Here is a 22,628-nt window from a genome sequence, read left to right on the forward strand (position 1 = left end):
TGGAATTCATCACTAAGAGATGGGATGGCCGGTAGCTTAAATAGTTTTAAAATTGTGCAGGGAGGCTCTGCAAGTACAGCGGTCTCCCCACATCAGATGTTCACCCTCTGTGAGTGATGGGCCTTGGCTCACTTTCTTCCCACTTGCTAGGGGTGGAAGAGAAGTTCAGTTCCATATGTATCTGAAGCCAAATGGTATCAAATCCACACTTTCCAAAACAATTCATGAACTGAAAGACAGCGATCCTTTGAAATTCACACTTGGCCAAATTTTGTGATGTAATTCTCCAGCCAAGCAATGTTTGCAGAAATGCACATTTTGTGTGTGTGTGTGTGTGTGTGTGTGTGAAAAATGAAGTTATTTGTGAAAATAGCATACAAAATTACATTATGTTAGGGGAAATAGCTTGCAAAAATGTGTACGTAAGTCAAAATTGCATACAACAGCACATCTATTAGGAGAAGTGTGCACTAAAAGGCTGATGAATTTTCATGAGGATTTTAAAAAATTGCAAATTGCTGCAATGCGAAGAATTGGAAAAAAGAGAAACGGGGAGAATGAAATTGACAGATCCTTCGCTCTGTACTGCTTGCTGGTTGGTTTTATGTGTAAGCAGAGGACCTGTAGGGAACTAGGGTGCTTCTTTCAGGTAATCTGTAAAGGGAGGTTAAAACAACCTTCTCTTGCAGATGGTTTTGAATATTGAGTTGTAGTGTAGCCTCTGCTTTCCCCTCAACCATCTTAGCAGGAAAAAGCACGGGCAGACTCCTCAGTGCCATGTCACAGCTTGCTTTTGCTCGAATCTGGGGCTGAAATGTCACTGATGATTTATTTGAATTCTAGTATGAAATAAACCATCCTTGGCAAATGAACACAGTCGCTGCTCTTGGAAATAACCTTAGGGAAAAGGTCAGGTTCTGTCACGGGTACAATGAATGAGGAGAAAGGATTATAGAAAGAAAGAACAAGGCTGCCTTGTTAGCTAAAGTTCACACAATGTTCCCTGTGTTTAGAATCGCATCCTCCTCGGTTCCCTTCTGGTACTTACAGCAAGGCTTGAGATTCTATAGCTTACTCCCAAAGGCCAGATCTCTGCGGCATTTTACACAGGTATAACACGGATTGGGATGACTTGTTTTATTTTATATTTTGGTACGGCGGCTCCATGTAGAGTTACAAAGTGCAACCACACAGAGAGCTGGTCCTCCATGTTGCCTGGTCATAGCATGTGGCTGCCACCTCCCCGTCATAAGGTTGGAAATGTGCAAGAGGACAAAGCGCCACATGGCAGGATGATAGTAGCTCGTTTGCTCTTGCACAACTGAGAAGCCACCCTCCTGCAACTGGTGAACTTGGTCTTCAGCCGGTTGGTGAACACTCATGAGCAGGATGATTCCTCAGGAGCAATGAGCCTACCTGGTGCAGCTGTAGTATTAACTTTATAAGTTGCTTCTTACATGTATCTCAAGGCAGCTCACAGACATACAGTAAAAACAGCTGAAATAGTTCTTTAAGCAGTACAAAAAACCAAACTCGGGTCCAAAATATTACATTGTGGAGATGGTACTCCCAATACTCGCTCAATAAACAGTATTTCTTAAAATTTCCTGTATTGCTAGCGCAGTGTGACATTTTAAGCTTCGCTGGATGGCAGTTTTCATACAGAACTGAGCATATGATAAAGAGTGCAGCGGCTGTGGCTCAATATGCAGCTTCCGGTATATTGAGAGATCTTTGCAGACTCTCCTGCTAAGATAATGCAAAAGCTTTTGTTCTATTTATTGCCGTGTGATCGCAAATGTAAGGAAGACCCAAGAACCACTGTGCTGCTGTGGAGGAACTCTTAACAGGGCCTGTATGGACCTGGCAGTGAGGGAAGTGAAGAGGGGAGTTTAGTGCTGCAATGAAATCAGATGCTAAAGTTGCAGGTAATTTCCTGTAGCTTATTAGTATTTCTGCATCAAAAAGAAGTGTTGTTTCAAATTAAATTATGAAGGATGCTTCTGAAAAAAATTAATATTAATTTGATAAACCCAGTGCCTTTTTAAAAAATCCACAAGTATCCATAAATAATAATGTTGAGATAAAAGGCAAATGAGTGGAATGTATAAGTTGGCTTTTGCAAGCAAATTTGAGACAGAAGCTTTCTCATTGATTATCTGTTGATTAGGGGAACTGAAAATGGAGTGCTACATTCATGATTAAAGCCTGCTGTTACCAGAATGATAATGGCAGTACTCTAAACACAACAATGGTGCCAGAATTCAGTGTCCCTGATGACCTTGACATGAAATAAATGCAGCATGAATACATCATATGACTCAAAACATTGAGGCTGGGCCAGACCTAGTTCCCACTGAAATCAATGGGGCAAGTTATTTATGATATCAATGGGAATTAATTTTGAGTTTGGATCTGCCATAAGCAGAAAATAAATATTTTATGAATACTTGGCTGAGCTGGAAATGCTATGCAGATGCCACAACATGAGTGCTCCAGCTTCATTTTGTGAAAGATTCTTTTTTTTTTTTAAAAAAAAAAAAGCACCTCATAAAATGAAGCTGGAACACTTTTTAAATGAAAGACTTGGAATTAATAAAAATAATGAAAAAATCCTGAATGATAGAGAACACAGCAAGAGCAAGAGCTATCTTAAGTTCTGCATGCATGTCCCCAAGATGAAACGAGGGTCAATGAAAAATTCAGCTAAAATGGTGGCAAAACCAAGCAGGCAAGATGGTGATCAGGATAGGTTCTATGGGATTTATTAGAGTGGATATTGGACAGGATAGAAGATGGAAGACCTGTTTTTGTTTTTGTTTTTAAAAAAGGACCAAATTTAATAGCTTAAAATGACATTTTCAGTGAAGAAAATTGAATGCAGATGACTGCATCCCCAAGTATGGTATTTTTAATAAAAGGCTGCTCCATGAACAAAAGCAACCCCAAGCTAGCGATGCTCCTACTCAGTGGACCTGGGTCAGTAAATGTTTCAGCTTGCTAAGGCCTTGAGGACTAGTCCCATGTGAGTGTTGATCAGGTGGGCACTTTATTTTCTACCTAATTTGCTAACTAGGTGTAGCACGAAATTCTTGGACAAAAGTAAATGCACTGTTAATCCATCTCTATGATCTGATTCAAAGAAGTGGAAAGTGTTCCTTTTGTAAGTCACAGAAGGGTATTTACGGAGCTAGCGGTGTTTGCATTCTTCCCCTGAAGTCAAGCAATGATGGCTCTGAAGCTGTCAGGTGCCATGAGAATCTGTCAGTGTCCAAGTGATGTGCAGGCCATATAAATCAAAATGTAAGAACAGTGGGGAATGGCCTAGCTCGTAAATATATCCCAGTTCCCAATCTGAAGGGGATTGAAGTCCTAGGAGGAACAAAATAGCTCACATTTTTGAGGGGACAGTGTGTGAGAAGTTACCAGCCCAGTCGTTTTCCCTCAGCACCCTCCAGCAGGATGGCAAGTTTGCCATGACAAAAGGCAAGGCTAGCCAAAGACACTTAGTGGTTTGAGGCAAAGGACAAGATGACAACACCCAACCACCACCACTTCACTGTACAAAAACCGATCGAACTGGTGGTTGAATCTTCAACAACATCCTCTCTGTAGTGTGCAGGGAAAAGTGAGTCATGACACGCAGTTGTGGCCAAAAACCATGAACTCAACAGTAAGTTGTGTGTGTGACATGCTGTATGATTTGCAAAGCAGCTCATCTGGAAAATCTGAGGGCGGAGGATTCCCTGAGTGGAAGAGAGGTTCTTTCAAGAGCTCCTCAGCTACCACCCTCTCTTCCTCAGCAAACTTTGGCTGGGAATGAGCCCCAATGAAAAACCCCTCTGTGTGTGGGAGCCAGACTCAATTCCTACAGCTTGCTTTGTGTTGGGCAGCCCCCATTCCCCCACAGCTGGTGTGGGGAGCGGTGAAACTGGCAGTGCTGATGCTATAAATATTCGCTCCAGGATTAACTTGCCAGCTGGTCTTGACCATTCAGGAGTCTGGAAAACTGCCAGATGGAAGGAAGGGCCCCAGGGAGACACATTCGTCCTGTGTTTGCCATCTGTCGGGCAGGCTCAGTTGGTGGTCTGGCATCCTGTGTGGTGGACACAGCCACCCGGCAGGCCCAGTTGGTGGTTTGGTTCCTCACTGGTGCATGCACAGGTCGGATGTGCTCCTCTGGGGTTGGCGCACTAACCTACTTGGTATAGTCATGATATTTCTACTGGCCATAGGCAAGTAAACATTGAGAGGGGAAGGAGACGGAATTGGTGTTGGGCATATTTTTCAGTGAAACTTCACATAAACGGCTTCATATAGCAAAGTGGTCCGTCCATCCCCAATTACAAATGGTCTTGAATAATTAAACCTATAGATTACTTGATGTCTATTACTCTGTAAGGGACCATGAAGGCCTCAGGCAGAGTGTTTGTATGAGGAACAGTTCCAAGTCGCTGCCTCATACCTCGCTTGGTATTGCCACACACAGATCCGCACCATACATTCAAAGCACATTCGGTGCACATTTAAAGCACATTCTTTTTTTGGGGGGGAGGAAGTCATGTGCTTTAGATATGTGTTGAATGTGTTCAAAATCTGTGAGGTGGATCTGCCCCACGATGTTTAAGGATGCTGTACAGATCTGTGCCTCAAAAGATGCCGATGCAATAATGACCATGTGATGACAGAAGACCTGGACTTTTTAGTTGAGGGGTGTCACCCGCCTTCAAGCATCACAATCATATAACAGACCAGCAGCCTCCTGCAACCTGGACAACAACTCTCATCAGCCCCAGCCAGAGAAGTAGCCAATGGTCATGCGAGCTGGAAATTGGGGGAGGCTTCTAGGGAGGCCTTGCTTGGTGTCTACTTAAGGTTCTACATAGCCTGAGAAGATGCTATGCAGAACCTAGGAGAGGAGGCCAGAACTGGGGATTGTCAGTCCAGTGAAGTATTAGTTGGGACACTGTAGCTTATACAACGCATCTGGTGTCTGGCAGTCAGAGATGTTTAGAGCTTCATACTGTGCCTGGCCAACTCCTACTAAGTCAGGGATGGGATGGGGATGTTAGACTCTCCAGATGTTGCTGGACCACAGCACTCATTATCCCTGCCCATTAGGTTTGCTAGCTGGGGATGTGGGATTTGGAGTCTGACAATATCTAGTGGGCTGCAGGTTTCCCATCCCTGTAACTAAGTAGTTCAATGCACTATGAAAATGAAAGGTTGCGATTGGAAAGCATTGGTTGCCCTGCTCATAATGTTTCAAAATCTTTGGCTTCTCACTAGTAGGAATTAAGAATGGACTGGGATTTTCCTTAAATGTTCCACTAAAGGTTGCAACTAAAATTCTGTGTGATTCAGCCTCTATTGGAGCTTGAATGTACTGGGATTGATAAGAGATGTTTGCTGCAGGTGCTAAGACTTATTCTTCTAGTGAAGGTGTGTTGGGAATGAGGTGGATTTCTGCATGTTCTCCAAAGCTTCCAAGATGGGCAGAACTCTGACCTGGAACTTAATGGAGCTGGTCCTAATGGAGTTTGTGCTTTAGAAGAAAGAGTCCTGTTGCAGGGATGGGCTCCGAACAGTATGTGGCTTTGTGTAGGTCAGCCCATATAAAAAAGGGTATTCTGTGGGCTAAGAGTGGGGAACCAAAAAGTGTGGGGAGTGCTGTGAAGAAGAGTGAGCAGGGTTCTTGGAATGAGTGGGGATTCAGTGGGGGTCTGCCCCATAGAAGAAGGGGTAGTGCATGGAACAAGGGTAGGAGAACATGAATTTGACAGCAAATTTCATCTCCTTATTCTTCTTCTCCCAGCGGTAAATGGCCAAGACTAGCAACCGCCCACCCACCTTTCGCCCCATCACCAGAAAGCTGCCACTGAGGTCATCAAGCTGGGGGCAGGGGCAGGCACCTGCATTCTTCATGTGCAGCACCAGCTTCTTGGTGTCCTTGCGCTTCAACGGCCCCACTTTGAGCAGCTTTTTCTTCTTCTGCGCAGCCACCAATCGCCTCTCCCCATTCTCTTTCTTGATCTCCTTGATGCGCATCTTCACCACTGTAGGGGTAAATGGGAAGCAGACAGTGTTAGGAGCTTACAGGCAGTTGGGTGAAGTCAAAGTGAAGGAACAAGAAGAGGGGGTGTGAGTTCATAAGGACAGGGATTAGGAGGACTGACTTGTTTGAGAGCTATGTATTTGGCCCTGTTAAAAAAAGGCACCAAGGGGAGATGAGGAGTAGGTAATACAGTAGAGTTGGGACACACAGACTGTCAGGATCTGGTTTGTCTCCTCTGACTGAATGAGAGGTCATGGAATTCCTCTTCAACTTCCTATTAAGTATATTTGTTTGTAAATGATAGATTTGTATTTGGCAAAAAGACAAGCCACCATCTATTAAGCTTTGGGCACCCTGGTTCTCTATAAACCCATCACAGGTTCATTGGAGGAAGGTTCCTCAACAGGTGTGAGTCATCCAGGTTTTTGTCCTTAGTCCAAGAGTGGAGTGAAGCATGCTTCAGGCTACTCCTACAAAAACCAGAAATGAAAGAAAATATCTGACTGCATGCCAGAAATAAACAACACAAAAATCAAGGTTAAAAAAGCTATAAATAAATAATACACAGTAGTGTATTTTCCACCTTTCTATAATGTCAACGTAATAACTATAGGGCCAAAAAACGCATCTGCAATATTTATGCAAGCATGTGATAATAATAGAATTTGACCTTATAAATGATTTGAAAACAAGGTTACAACAATCAAAAAGCGTAGGAAGTACAACCTTGCACAGAACCTGTGCAATTAAAAAACTTCAGATGGCTGAATCCACGATTGTAGTAAGAGTCATATGGCAACAACATGTAGAAAAACATGGGGAAACTCAGTGCAATCAATAAAATATAATCAATATTATTTAGTGAAGTTCTGTGACCCTCTTGAATCCCAAATGCTTCTCAACTTGGTCAGATGCAGTGACATATTCTTGTACAGAAGTTCCGTATGCAGGAGTTCTAAATACCATTTAAAAATAAATAAAAATCTAACCATGTGTCTTGGATTGCTATGAATTGGTTGGTGCTATTTTCTAAGCTTTTAGGTTAATTTTTTCATCCTTGTTTTTAATCTGTGTCAAAATAAAAAAATTCCTTCCTGTAGCACCTTAAAGACCAACTAAGTTAGTTCTTGGTATAAGCTTTCGTGTGCATGCACACTTCTTCAGATACACACTTCTTCTGTGTATCTGAAGAAGTGTGCATGCACACGAAAGCTTATACCAAGAACTAACTTAGTTGGTCTTTAAGGTGCTACAGGAAGGAATTTTTTTATTTTGACTATGGCAGACCAACACGGCTACCCATCTGTAACTTTAATCTGTGTGTTTAGGATAAGGTCAAATTCTATTCTCAACACATGCGTGTATACATATAGTGCTATTTACAATAGCATTTACAATAGCAAGTAGGTCGGCTTCATAAAAAGATGGAAAATGCAGTATATCTTAATAGCTTTTTTTGGAAGTACAGGGTTGGTTACATCAAGGAACAATTTTGTTGACTACAGCAGGACTTTGCAGCTGCTGCAAAATGGTGAAAATCACTGTGATTTTATCCATGCACTGATTTTCTATGTGAAGAGGATCCTATAGATGGCTGGGAGCCAGATCATATGTAGGGGAAATATCTCATGTGAAGTGGTTCTTGGCCTCCCACACATCATGCCCAAGATGCTGATGATCCAAATTGCCTGGTCTTGTGTGTTGAGAAAAAGTGGTGTTCTTCCCTGGAACCAGCTTGTATGACGTGTGTCAGGGGTTCAGGAGCAGAGGCGAGGGCAAGGGAGGAAACAGAGAGCGAGGGGGAGGAGTCCGAAGAAAAGATGAGTGATGACGACGACCCGAGATCTCCGAGTCTTTCCAGTGAATCGGAAGATTCACAGAAAGGAGCGCCAGTGGCCAGAGCAAGGGGGGAGCCTAGGGGGACACCCCAGGAAGAAGGGTCCAGAGGGGGTTCAGAGGGCAGCAGTTGGAAATCGGGGCCAGCGTCCCCAACAGAGCGCAGTGGAGACGAAGGGCGCCAGGTATCGAGCTCTGGCAGCTCGCAGCAGGGGGGAGGACATGAGTCAGGAGTGGCCACACCTCCATCGGGGAGCGAAGAAACGGTCAAGCGGAAAGTGGAAGGTTGGGCACGTGCGCCAAGTTCAAATGCACAGGAAGGCGGCGCAGTAAGCAGCCCGGAAAGGGAGCCAGGTCCTAAAGCCCGACGCAAGGAGACAGAAGGGTCCGGGGGGTCAGCGTCAGAAGAGTCCAGGAAGGAAGAGACCACGGGGGGCAGAGGGACCCAGAGAAGAACAGGCGGAAAAGGTGGAGTAAGGCTAGGGTATTAAGTTGGTGTACAGGGGGCGGAGACTCAGACGGAGCTTCGCCGGTCTAGCTTATAAGACGTAGAGCTGCACGCGGCAGCTTGGAAATGGAAACTGTAACTCAATAAAGACTTTTATAAAGTGAACGCTGGCTAGCGTGATCCTCTGTGAGCTAGGATCTGGGAGCAGCTCTGACAACGTGTGTCAAGGAAAGAAGGTAAAGGTGTTGATTTCTGACCACTTTCTGGACAGGTCTCTCCTGTGTCTATCTTGTTAGCCCCAGTATAAACTGCCTTACTGGTCATGCTGAAATCTGAAGCTAAAAGAGCTGCTGGGTGGATACTGCACTGCTTTGTTTTAACTTTTTTTTTTAAACCACACTGTGTCAGCCTGAACCCTCTTTGCCATGGTCAACTGGGAACATCGCTGTTGAAGCCAAGAGTTCATCAAAGAGATGGATGCCTCAAAGGGGAGTTGCTGGGAGACAGATCTGACAAACCTCTCTGATCCTTGCCTCCTATTTTCAGCGTTTAACTGTTTTTCTGGGATTATCATCTGAAGTAGCAGACCGGCCTCCTTTCTTCTGGAATGAGGCACATCACGTTTTATTTTTATGATGATTTGTTTTAAAAATGTGTATGTTGATTTTCCAGTATAAACAGTCTTCAGGGCAATGAACAGATTTTGCATGGTGTTAAGCCTAATTAAGCCAAATTTAACATAGATTAAAAAATACAGATGATATAAAAAACACCAGCAGAAATAATACTAATGAAATAGTTACAACTAGTTAATAGCTTAAGCAAACAGACAAGCAGGCCTGACATGCTTTCTTTGCTTATTTTGCATGTTTATCCTTGTTTCCTACTAGGAACACAGGTCCATGTGTATGTGTCTCTCTCCCTCCCGCCAACCTTCTGCCCTCATAATAACCCTATAAAGTTAGTTGGACTAGGCTAAGGTCACCCAGTGAGTTCTATGGCCAAGTGGGGATTTGTATCTTGGATTCTTCAGACCTGGAGCCCTGTCTCCAGAATGCTGGTCTTAACTTTTATTTATATATTTCTGTAGCATGGCATTCGCACAATAATAGTGCATTAATTATGGGTTTAGACCGGACCACTCACACATTGTTCCGCTTTACTAATGGTTCTGCAGTGCTTCCCTGATGTTACCACATTATTGCCATCTGCAGGGATACCTTGCACTGTAGTGCAAAACCAACCAAGGAACACTTGAACATTTGCAGCATGGAAAGTTACAGGAGCTCAGCAGGAAGCTACAGGACATTCATGGATTGGCAAACAAACTGTAAAAAGGTAAAGGTAAAGGGACCCTTGACCATAGGTGCCTTAAAACCTTCGTATGCAGAGACACTATTGAAAGTGGGATCTACCATAACCACCCAAATAACATAATGAGAACAAATCAAGATTGCACAATTAAATTGATGTCTGGGGGGTCCTAGTTCAACACTCTAATCATAGGCCTACCGTCTAAACGATATTGTTTGTGCCAAGCTAATCTACGTGGGGAGGCAATCCACACCCGGGGTCTTTCCCCCTAAAAGGGCCTCTTCCCTAATTTCCAGGTGTGGAAATACTCAAAGGGTCTTGCATAGCATGCAGGTTCAGCGGGTGGTTCTTCAGATACCTGGGACTCAGTCTGCTCCTAAACATAAGAAGCTGCCATACACTGAGTCATACTAACAGTTCAATATTGTCTACACACCAGGGGTGACTAACCACGTGGCCCTTCCGATGTTGGACTCAAACTCTCACCAGCTTTGGTCAGTCATCAGGGATGATGGATTCCAATAATATCTGGAGCAACATGGGCCTTACCCACTCCTGATTGACAGTGGTAGATAGTGACTCTGCAGAGCTTTGGACAGTGGTTTTTCCCATTCCACTTGGAATGCTGGGACCTTCTGCCAGCATAATACAAGCTCTGTCCTAAGCAATGGAGTGGAGTTGTAAGGCTTTCTAGGTTGAAAACAGTACCTTGCTTTGGGCCAGAAACAAGCTGGAAGTTGTTGGAGGTCTGATGGCAAAGGCTGGGGTTCAAAGGGAACCTTGAATCCCAGTAAGTTGTAGAAGATAGGGGAATGCAAGTAAAGAATTTGCAACACATTCTCAACAGTTGTTCTGCAGAGCTTCAGCTTCACTCTCAGATGCCCCAAGCGGAGACTCCCCAATCCCTGCTGCTTTGAACGGATGACTCACCAAAGTCACTGGAACACATTTGCTCCATGATGCCATCTGCCTTGTGCTCCATCTCGCATTGGGTGCAGATCTTTGACACTGCAAGATGGAAAAAAAGTGAGTCCTCACCTGCCAAATGTTTGGGACATTGCTCACAGCTCTGGCCCTGCAACTTCCTGGCTGTATTCTCATGGGCAGCCCACATCTAATAATGATTATTCTCAATCCCAGATCATCTGCCTCGTCACGAACTTTCTTTGGCCTGTCATGAAGTATCTGAACTAACAGAAGGTTTGGGAGTTTGGCTCACCCAAACAGGAAGCCCGTAATCCTTATTGGAAAGCCTTTTGAACAGCTGGAGAAGGCTTCTTCTTCTTTTTTTTTGAGGGGGGAATATTTGTTTCTTGTTTAACTGATTCTTTATCCACCTCTTAATTTCCCCCATTATACAAACCCCTATCCTTGCCCCAGTTAAATAACATTCCATTTAATTTTGCTATCTTCCCGCCCCCTAAAAGTGCGCGCGTGAGGGTTAAAATGATATAAATCAAAGGAGATATTTGATGGGAGAGGATGAGGGAAACCAAGGCTCTGTGTTGTATGATGCGAACCTGTCAGTCAAGGGCAAAACAACATTCTGGTGGTCTGGGCTGACTGGAGGGAATAGCCTGAAGTGTAGGCTAAGCCAGTGATGCTCAAACGTTTCTCCCCATGGACCACTTGAAAATTGCTGAGGGTCTTGGCGGACCAGTTAATGATTTTTCTGCTTGTTGTAACAATTGTAATGTGCCGGGCTATACGCTGCATGGTTTTGTATAGTATTTTGTATTGCTTCTTTTTTATATATTTGAATTCTATGGAATAATAAGTATAATAACTTACAATGCAATAAATAAAAGAAGTAATTAAAAATACAATTAAAAATTGCTGTGAGCATTTAATATGAACATGCCATGGATCACCTGAATGAATCTTGGGGGCCTCTGATGATCCATGAGCCACAGTTGGGGATCCCCTGGGCTAAGAATGGTCATGTTGTGACTACAGCAGTGATGAATGAAGCTGAGGACTAGCCTTCTCCTTGGACTTTTAGCTATGTATTGAGGGGAATGCTTACTATTAATCCAGGCAGATGAAATGCTCCATGGGAAGCTATGGAGCCTCTTTTGGCTATCCATCCTGGTGGAATGCATGAGGACATGGTGGGACCCACTCCCGGGCCATTCTGTGTCCTAGGGTGGGTTAAATGAGATGTAGCACCACCCTGCCTCTCTTCAGAGAAGAAGAAAGAAAAGCAGAGAGAAGGAGTAAGGAGACAAGGGTTGCCCTAGATGTAAAGAAGGACAGAGCTCCTTTATCTTTTAATAGTTAGGTAGAAAAGGTATTTAATGTGTGAAGCTGATCCTTACAAGGATCCCAGCTTTATACCAACATTAAAAGTACAAGACCTCTGACATCCTTTGCCTATAGTTACTCCAGCATATATATATATATATGCTACAAAAAACAAAAAGTATGAAAGCTGAGTGTGACCTGACATTTGCATGAAGACACTGTTTCTTTAGCCTTTTCAAACTTGTCCCTAACTTTATAGAACACACAACCCAGCCATCTGCTCTATAGGTGAGCATGTTGAGATCCTTACTCAGGAGAGTCTGTAAGTTGGGTCACTAATTTAATACTGGCATGAAACAAGGAATAGAACAGGACATCTCTGGCGCCCTCCTGAAGCTGCACACAGAGAAATGTCATTATAACAAGTTGGTAGGTGTTCCTTAGCATCCCAGATCTGGTATGGATGATCAATCTTTGGGGGTTCCATAGCTCAGGGTATTCTACCTGGTGTGGGTGAGTGAGAGTTCATTTTCATTTCAACAAGTTATCGCCTAGCACTGTAATATCTAGCCAGTGTGTTGTGAAACTATAAAATGAAAAAATTGTGAAAATTAACCGTAAACCCAGCAAGTCAATAAAGTTCTTAAAATGCCTGCCTTAGACTCTATTGCTGTTTTAGACTTTGCATCCCTTTTCCAGGGTCTCCCACCCCCGCCAGCTATCCTGAAGTTTTGAGAGTCAAGCCCATAGGACTTCCTTGGAGATCAGAGACAGGGTTGTTTAGGAGGGCAATTTTTCAACGGATGGTGTTAAGTTAGATGCTGGAAGTGATGACTAGGAAGAAGCAGGAAGTGTGCTTGGAGCTTGCTAGACTTTGGATTCCAAGGTCTGTGCTAACAGGCAATATTTGTGCTACTCCTGGTTCCCTGCCTGTTCATTTGTAAATAAACAGATTTTCACAGCCGCACCATAAATCTCTGCTGCTCACTCCTCCAAGCAGTGATCCTCCTAGGAAAATGATCCTGCAAAGGCTCCTCTGAATTTCCCACTTGTTTGGGGAGTGAAATAATATACTGCGCCTCCCAGGATACTCCTGAATTCAAAATGAGCCTAGTGGAAACTCATCCATGAAAAATGTTGCTCATCAAACTAGGAGAGGAGTGTTGAAATATGTGACCATGGATTTTGGGAGATGCCTTCTACCTCACCCAGTGTGCACAAAACAAGGTTGCCATATGCACTTAGTGGGTGATTGCAAGGTACCCTATTCCACTGACTAGTAGGATAAGCTATAGAGAAGTCATGGATTCTGGCTCCTGTTTCCAATCTAACCAAGTGTCCTTTGCAAAAGTCTCTTTGGATGTTCTCTGTTCAATTGGATGGACACTGCCTCCCAGTGGTTGCTGAGCTAAAGAATTTGCTATTGATCACACATAGGTAGATATGTGTGTTTGCTGCACTTGCTCTTCCATCCCATCCTTTAAGCCCTGTAACCTGCTTCTGACCCCCCCCAAATTAGGGTTCTAGCAGTGTGTTTTCAGGATCCACCCTATTCCCATGACTGTAACCTGGTTTAATCCAATTAAGGAATATTTTTACAGACTTGAAATCTTCAGCAGAGGCTGTCCTAGAAACTGATAGGAAGCTGTCCCACTGGGAGTATGCCATGTAGAAGGCTGTGCCTCTGCAAGGGAACAGATATAGGGCAAATGGTCAGATGGATGGTTTGCCCTGTGTTGGGATGTTGCTGCTTTTGTAAAGATGCTTCTTATGAAAAGGGATTTTTGGAGGTGGTATCTCAAGGACAAGGAAAGCCCTATATAGAGCTGGGTGGGGAACCTGTGGCCCTTTAGGCGTTATCGGACTCCATCTCCCATCAGCCCCCACTCAGCAGAGCCAATGGGTAGAGATGATGGGAGTTGTAATTTAGGACCACAAGTTCCTTGTCCCTGCCATATAGCCTCATTCAAGCTGGCAGGAAGAATCAAAAGATCAACATATGCACCAAGCTCATCGTTGCAGTATGCTATTTCAACATAATGAAATGGGAAATTATGTAAACTTCACGAAAGGAGGGGGATAAACACCACAAATATTGTGAGTGTTGAGAAAGCCACTTACTACTCTCATTTCGCAACTGTGACGGGATATTTTCTCAGAGCCTCAAGTACTGTATAATGTCTCACAGTAAACATAATGAGAAACTGCCTGGTCTTGGGACATGAAGAGAAAGGAGAGTTGATTTTCAGCTTTGAAACCACTTGCCACTACCAGTTCAGGAAAAGGCTTGGATAAGCAATGAGCATGGGGACAAACTCCAATTCTGGGCCTAGCCTACATGCTTTGTGCTCCATCCACCCTTCTGGACTATGCCCTGATAGACTGGCAGTCTCTTGCACACTTTGCAATACCAGCAGAGCTTTGAACGATAACCTGAGCCAGGAGCAGCGAGAGCAGAGCTGGATGCGTGTCTGAGCATCTTACCCTAGGAGCCAAGGTCTAATGGGCTCCTACCCTTATCCAGTGCCTAGTTGGCTGTATGCCTGAGCCTCTTACCCTAGGACCCAAGTCTAATGGGCAGGATGAGTGTGGGATTCTGTAAGAGAGACATTGCCTCCCAAACAATCTCTTAGCACAGGTCCTTTCCCCCCATCACAGTCTCCCCATGCAGTTACCTGGTGGCTGAGTTGCCTGACTGTTTCCAAACTGCACAGCGATGCACAGGTCATTGTCGAAGGGGAACTTGTTGCAGTTGAGCATGTCAGGCCAAGGGAAGCCGTAGGATTCCATGACAGGAGCGCACGAGTCGCGCACCACCTCGCACAGTGACCTGCAGGGGTAGATGGGCCGGTCCAGGCAGACAGGTGCAAAGAGGGAGCACAGGAAAAGCTGTGTGTCGGAATGGCACCGCTTGGCCAGCAGGGGCACCCAGCTGCTGGCTTGCTGCTTTACCTCTGGCATGGATTCGTGTTCCAGCAGGTTAGGGAGACGCATGCGCTTGTAGCCCACGTTGTGGCAGAGCTGCAGGTCGGCCGGGATGTCCACGCACTGGGGCTGCTTAGTGTAGAAGCGTCCATGCTGGAAGTTGTCGGATTGCCAGCTGTAGTAGTCATACTCCTGACTCACGGACAGCGCCCAGCCCTGCACCAGAACCAGCAGCACAGTGCCCAGGGCATTCCATGGGCAGGGTGACATCATGGCTCAGAGACACTCCCCTCAGGGCTCCCTCAGCTGCAGGGGAGAGAGAGGGAGAGAACGTGGGACTCTGGTTGCCACGAGCGCCGATGGGAGCCAAGCTGAATGAAGGGCACTGCCTGGGCCAAGCCCAGCCAAGGAGCCAACACCTGCCTCTTAAAACGGGTGTGCCTGCACCTAGGCAAGCAAAAGCAGTCTCCCCCAAGGTTGTATCTGGCACTATCGGTGGGATGGAGTGAGCTGAAGCTAGATTAAGTTGAAGTCTCTGCTCTGGGCTGTTTAGCACCACCCCCTCTAGGTTTCCAAAGCAGCCTCTTGGGGGGAACCAGCAGCCAATCTTCACCAGGCATGCTCCCCCCCTCCCAGGATTGAGTTGGGAGCCAGCCACAAGGATGTCCCCACCTCCCAGTCTGGGCCGCTCCTCCAGCCCTCTGTTTCTTCCTCCCCCTCCTGCTTTCCAGCTCTCTCTCCCTCCCCCCTTGTTCCCATTCCCTGCACACACAGGCATCAGGGCCCAGCTGGCAGGGCTATGAAATGCCATGAAGCAGTCGGCGTTGGGCAGTAGCTTTCAGGAAGGGTGCAATTTTCCTGCCTCATATCTGAAGTGCTCTTAATAACGAACTCCTGTCCAGAGCAGGCTCTCAGCTATGTGGTGCGCATGTGTGTGCTTGTTTTGCTTCGAGCATAAAAATATCTGTGGCCAGGAATGATAAACACATTTGCAATACTTGCTCATTGCATTCAATAGACTCTCTGAGATGGCTGAATAATATCCAACTCACCACTACTAAATGTTTAAATGATCCTCTATACATGGAAATGACCATCTATTGATTTTGATGACCGGGTTATACAGATGAATGATGTTAGTGTGGAAGCCCAACAATCCCTTTTGCAACTATGGCTCGAGAGAAGGAAATGTCAGAAAAAGAAACTTGAATTTGCCATTGGGCTTTGGTACATTTGTAGAAGGGGATAGGTTTATATGGGAATATAGGGCATTACAAGGGCCAATGTTGGATACCAGGTGGGTGCCCAGTAAATGCCTGAAGTTTAATTGACGAGATGATTTAATGTGGCAAGTATAAAGGAACATTATACTTACCACATTAAATCAACCAAATGCCACATTAAATTAAATAAAGTATTCTGGGATGGAGACTCAGAAGCTTCGACAGAATGCTATCAATGATCCTAAGCTGACCAAGTGAGAAACTTGGATCACTGAAGACTGCCTAGCTATGAACCACATTCTACAACATCACTGGTTGAATGAAGGTTGCAAGTGCATACACCTGGGTACATTAACATTCAAAACCAAGTCAACAAGATTATGTCTAAAGCTAAAGGAAATTAGGGTTGTCAAATGTCAGGAACCCTCCCCCCATCCTTGTGAGTTATTGTTTCTTTAACAAAAACCTGATCTGCAGAAACCAGTACAAGAAGCTTATTACGGACAGGAGTTGAGGATTGGTACTGGGTAAACTCTAAAGATCAAAGTGCTGTTGAAAGCAGAGAACCAGAAGCAAGTAATAAATTTGGTAGCCTTACATGTTGATTACAGGAACAGCATACATATTTGAATGCAGTACACATTCAAAAGACAGAGACATTGTGTATTCTAGTGCCAGAACAAACACCAAGTTCCGCTTCAAGCCTTAAGAAAAACGAAGCAGCAGCATTCCAATATAGTCTGCACTCACCCATCGTGGTAAACCATAGTTAATTGTTTACCATGAATGTGCAGGTGTCTGTCACTTTTCTCCTCCCTAGGGAAAACAAAAAACCACAGTCCCTGGCTTAGCTCTGTGAGGGGTCATGGTTTGTTTTGCTCCAAACAAATAACCATGTAATGTCAAGGTTTGTTCTTGACTTCCTGAATGTGGTTTGTTTGAGCTGTAATCCCTCATAGGACTAAGCCAGGGATTGTGGTTTGTTGTTTCAGCTAGTGGAGAAGCAAAGCAGGAAGCATATCCTTGTTCATGGTAAGCCAGTAACTATAGCAGCCTTCACCAACTTGATGCCTTCCAAATGTTATGGACTTCAGTCCCAGCTAGCATGTCCATGTGATGGGTGAATTGGGCTATGGAGCGAAGCACATTTGAGCTCACTGAAATCCATGAATTTAAACTCTGCCATATAAGGACCCCCCAGGATCTGAGATAGACAGTGAAATGCTTTTCTACTGGTCTATCTATGGCCCCCTCCACGTGTCCTTTTTATTGTGCATGCATGATGATTTGTGCTCATGGTGCCATCATGGCAGATAGACGTGATCCCACTTTCATTACTGTTTGCCCCTTGAAGGCACCAGGACTGGACACACACTGCTTCATTTCCATGTCCTGTAACTTCCTACTGAAATCCTGCAACTTTTTTTGTCCAGCTTTTGTTGTGCTTTAGTGCCCTTTCAGATGGCAATAATGCGCTAATATTGGAGAACACCATAGAACAATTAATACAGCAGAGTGATGTGTGGACGGTCCAGTAGAAATCCACTAATATTGCATCAAAGGCATGAATACACCCGCAGAGAAAACGCCCTATGTTTTTCAGCTTGGAAAAGGCAGGGCAGTTCACAAAAGGAGGAGTTTTTCCTACCTCATTGTTTTCCTTGTAGTTCTGCAATGGTTGTACATGCCTTTGAGTCCTTGGAAACAGGCTGGGCTGCAGCGGGTGCCCCTCCTGAGGGCAGGCACCATTAGAAAGAGATTATTATCCAGGGTTTATCTGGGCTGTCAGTGGCCCAACCCTTGTGAGGGGACCTCTGCTAACTCCTGAGTATCAATTAGTCATTTCCCTCCTGCTGCGGACTTTGCCCTGTGTGGGGAGGGGAAGTCTCTAGCTGAGCTTGGAGGTGAGCTCTCAGTGATGCTGGGCCTGCTTGGAGACTTAGGGAGGAGGAATTATTCTTGCTCATGTGCAGGTGTGAGGGTCTGGCTTAGCAGGACAAGAGGAAGCAGCCTGGCAAAAGTCCATTTTGATGGGATAGGCTGAGCCAATAATAACATGTGGAGAACATCAGGTTGGGGGAAATCTGGGCCCATCTCTCATTCTTGGGGTCTTTTCTCTGTTTACTTGCAGAGATAGATGGAAATGTTTAGTAAAAGTCAAAGGAAAAGCATCTCTTTTGACTTAACGTTACTACCAGCCTTCTGAATCTTTCCGATCAGTGCCCTTCCCAAGCACAGGGATGCAGTGAATAGGGATCATTTCACTTGTTGCATGTTTGCTTATTCCACATCTCCTGGGAAGGAAAGCACCTAGTTAAGAATAAATCAATCTGGACACTTGACCGGTATGTTTCCAAGCACAATTCAAAGTGTTGGTGCTGACCTTTAAAGCCCGCCCAGTATACTTGAAGGAGCATCTCCACCCCAATCGTTCAGCCCAGACAGTGAGGTCCAGTGCTGAGGGCCTTCTGGTGGTTCCCTCACTGCGAGAAGTGAAGTTACAGGGAACCAGGCAGAGGGCCTTCTCAGTAGTGGTGTCTGCCCTGTGGAAGGCCCTCCCACCAGATGTCAAAGTAATAAACAACTATCTCACGTTTAGAAGACATCTGAAGGCAGCCCTGTTTAGGGAAGTTTTCAATGTCTGATGTCTTAATGTACGGTATTTTTAATCTTTTGTTGGAAGTTGCCCAGAGTGGCTGGGGAAACCCAGCCAGATGGGTGGGGTATAAATAATATATTACTACTACTACTACTACTACTACTACTACTACTACTACTATTATTATCATCAGCTAAAAGGCAGACTTTCAATTAAAAGAAAAGAGAATCTCTGCTCCTGAGGCTCCCAGTGCTTGAGGTAAAGCAAAGCCTTTGCTGTTCACTTAATCACCTAAAGTTAGATTCCTTTTAATCAATTTTAATGAGCTACCGCTGTTACAAATAAAATAGAGGCTTCCCTGTCTTTGAAGCAGTGTTGCAGGTTACCCAGTAGCACCTCTTTGGGCTCAGATTGGGCTTTTCTTCTTTGGATTTCCACAGCCACCTGAAGCCACAATTTATTTCTGGGCATACCGGAGGTTTTTCCTTTATGCTCAGTAATGTTTCCCTCCCTCACCCTTTAAATTTTTTTGACTTAGTATCTAGTCTAATGAAGAATGTTGATGAAGTCCAAAATCTTATTTGCCTCTTTGTGATTTTTAACATTTGGTCCAAATAAAAGGGCTCTGCTACTCTTGCTCTTAGATGACCTATAACTCCTCATCCAATACTATTACCATCATTTTGAGGAGGGGGTGCCACAGCAGCCTCCAACCCCTTTGTAGCCCCCTCCCAGCCACAGCAGCAGTGGCAGCTGCAGAGGAGGCCACTCTGTGTGGTGACTGTGGCTGTGGAGGCACCTTTGACATCTCACATCACTACTTGTCACTGGATCAAGAGTGACAACTAGGCAATGGAAACAGGTTTCTGGACCCAACCAAGGGATCCTGCCCCACCCATGAGGACAACATTCAGAAGCTCTCTATGCTCCAGATAACACCTTAGTTGGGGCATAACGTGACTCTTCTTTATAGTGGGAAACATTAGTGACATACCTGGGAAGTGAATTGAGTAAATATATTCTGCATTTCAAGTCAAACCACTTGCTACTGTCCCCCTCTTGCTGGATATCTGAACGCATTGCATGCTCGTCATCCGGTTGCTGTCACACACAGTCCCTCACGTGAACATATCTCCGTCCACATTTAACTCAAGTGTAGACACGCACCCAGCCTTGTCATTCCTAGCTGCACTGAAGAGACAAGTCGCTCTTTCTCCCTCAGCCCCATTAATCTGTGGCTGCCAATGCAGCTCAGATAAGATAAAGCCATGGCTTTATCAAGCCCACTGGAATGAGGGGAGGTGGCCTGAGGCCCCCAGGTATCACAGGTAGAAACAAGATAAGCTCAGCAGGCTTTGGGACTGACAGAAAATCACTGGCTCCTGATGAATGTGCTGGGATGAATCAGCGCAGTGTTCAGGGGGCGGGTGGAGAGAAGGGGAGACTGGCAGGCCTTGGGGTGTGAGTGTCACGAGGTGAGACTGTGCAAGAGGAATTTATAAGAGTGTGAAGGTGGACGTAAGTGTGTGCGAATCAGCATTGGGTGTGACTCGGAATAGATGGCTGATTCTCCCCCTTTTCTCTTCTGCTTGAGAAAGTAATCTGTCAGATATGTGGAAACACCAAACAGATAAGTAGGGGACCCACTCAGAGGTAGCAGGATTGTCCAGCTTGCTGTACCTCTTTGAGAACTCCAGAAAAACTTGGCATGCAAAGATTCTCAGGCAAAGATTTGTGTCAGAAGCTGAGCGCATGTTTCTGTGCAGGCCAAGTGCTCTCTGTGTGCAGCAGCACCTCCTATAGGCTTCAGTTTCTCCTTCCTTTCTGTTTTCATGCCAAGAAATAACCATTCCCAGATGCTGGATTGATGGGAAGGGGAGAAAAGTCCCAGTAAACATGGGCCCAGGGTGTGGAGGAGAGATCCAGGAACAGGCCGTCCTTGGCTTTGCATGCATGCACAAGTGCATGTGATGTATTTCCCAGGCATGCACCCCAAAGTGCCCCCCTGTGAATGTAAACACAGTTGCATAGGCATGAGTGGATGCTGACCTCAGTTAAATAAATTTAACCGTATTGCTCATTGCAGGAACCAAATCCTTCCAGGACAAAATGTTTCTACAGCCCCTGGATATAGTATGGATGTACGGTAATTGATGCATAGTCAGAATGAATTGTGGGGCCCCCTAATCCGTTGCTGCTCTGGGGTCTTGCACATCCCACACACCTGATGCTCCATAATGTCCAGTCCCAGTTGCCATGAAACCGAGCATACATGTATACAAGAGCACACAAGGAGGTTGTACAGTCACTGGCAGCACCTGCCAACCTAGCAGTTTGAAAGTATACCAGTGCAAGTAGATAAATAGGTACCACTGTGGCAGGAAGGTAAACAGTATTTCTGTGTACTCTGGCTTCCGTCATGGTGTCCCGTTGTGCCAGAAGTGGTTTAGTCATGCTGGCCACATGACCCAGAAAGCTGTCTGTGGACAAACGCCGGCTCCCTTGGCCTGAAGCGAGATGAGCGCCGCACCGCCATAGTCACCTTTGACTGGACTTAACCGGCCAGGGGTCCTTTACCTTTACCTTTTTTTTTTTTACAGTCACTGGGACTAGGATGCTCACAGCAGTGAAAAAAAGTGTGTTGCGGGGGAGTGAGTTGCTGAGCAGAAGAGGCTGAGTGAGAAAGTTGGTTGGAATAGTAGGCCTTGCTTGAGGTTGCCAGGTCTCCAGAGTTTCAGATCCACAAATCTCAGGGCAGGAGAGGAGCCTGGGAAGGAAAAGGTGGCACCTGGCAGATGTGGAGAGACCAGGTGGGCTGGGATAGGGCCAAAGGGATAGGCCTGTGCCTGACCTGATGATGGGTAGAACTGGATGGACATGGAAAGGGAGCAAACTGCAAAAGCACCACTTAAGCCAAACAGAAAACAGCCTAGCCTATCTGCTTTATCACCCTGAAATTTTAGTCCTCTCAGAGGCTCTGAGACAAAGGCCCAAACTCTGAAATGTCAAGTCAAATAACCTTGAGATCTGGCAACTCAGCATCATATTTTGAGTATGGTCCATCAGTGCGAGCAGGTGGACTTTCTTCTCTCCTCAACGTGTACAGCTTATGTTATTCAGATTCTGGAATTTTTTCATGGTTTACTTGGTACTACTCCTACACATTACCTGCATGTGCTGACTATCTACTCCTCTTCCAACCTGCAGTGTAAAGTGTGGTCAGATAAATGCTGCTGCTGCTGCTGCTGATTTTAGAAAAAATAAGCTATGCTGACCCTCCTGGACCAATGATTGGTAATGCGGGTGACATTCTGTGATGGCCTGTATGTGCATCTAGGTCAGGGTAGAGAGAGTTAATCCTGATCTACTTTCCATGGTGGCTTGTTAGTGGAGACATAGAGTTGGAAGGACCTCAGAGATCACTTATTTCCTTTGTTCTACTACAGCATCCCTTGCAGATGCCCACCCAGCTTTAATACCTTCCATGTAGGAGAGTCCGCCAAATCTAGAGGCAGCCGGTTCCATTGTTGAACAACCATCACCATTAGGAACATTCTCCTAATGCTTGCCTGAAATATATGTCCCTACAATTCCCACCCATTAGTTCTATCCCTGGGCTCTATACACACTATAAAGCACCCCCTGCAAAATTTGGAAACTGTAGTTTGTCAAGGGTGCTGGGAATTGTAGCTCTGTAAGGGCTAATGACAGTTCTTAGAGTTCTTGGGGGGGGTGCTTTCAATGCATGGTGCATATGCGCCCCTGCTCACTGGATCAACAGAGCACAAGTCTGTTTCATCTTTGGTGTGACAGCCTTTCTGATGTCTGAAGATATCTATCATGCATCCTCTTAATCTCCTCCTCCAGGCTAAACATGCACATCTCTTTCAACCAGGGACCACACACCCCACTCACCTTCTGGGTCCCCTCCTTTAGAAATGCTCCAGTTGGTCAGTGATTTTTTTTAAAATGTGGCTCTTGGTG

The 22,628-nt window shown here is 45.2% G+C and overlaps 1 protein-coding gene across 1 annotated transcript; it reads right to left on the reverse strand.

Annotated features, from left to right (window-relative positions):
• Positions 1-4,536: 4,536 nt before the first annotated feature.
• SFRP5 (secreted frizzled related protein 5) lies at positions 4,537-17,802 on the reverse strand. The gene is made up of 4 exons (XM_083505806.1): positions 17,694-17,802; positions 14,573-15,128; positions 10,584-10,661; positions 4,537-6,056 (listed from the first exon to the last, which is right to left on the reverse strand). The coding sequence occupies exons 2-4, from the start codon at positions 15,093-15,095 to the stop codon at positions 5,713-5,715; spliced, it is 945 nt and encodes a 314-aa protein (XP_083361932.1). The 5' UTR covers positions 15,096-15,128; positions 17,694-17,802; the 3' UTR covers positions 4,537-5,712.
• Positions 17,803-22,628: the final 4,826 nt, after the last annotated feature.

This window comes from Podarcis liolepis (assembly GCF_965112155.1).
Source record: "Podarcis liolepis genome assembly, chromosome: 5".
NCBI classification, from domain to species: domain Eukaryota; kingdom Metazoa; phylum Chordata; class Lepidosauria; order Squamata; family Lacertidae; genus Podarcis; species Podarcis liolepis.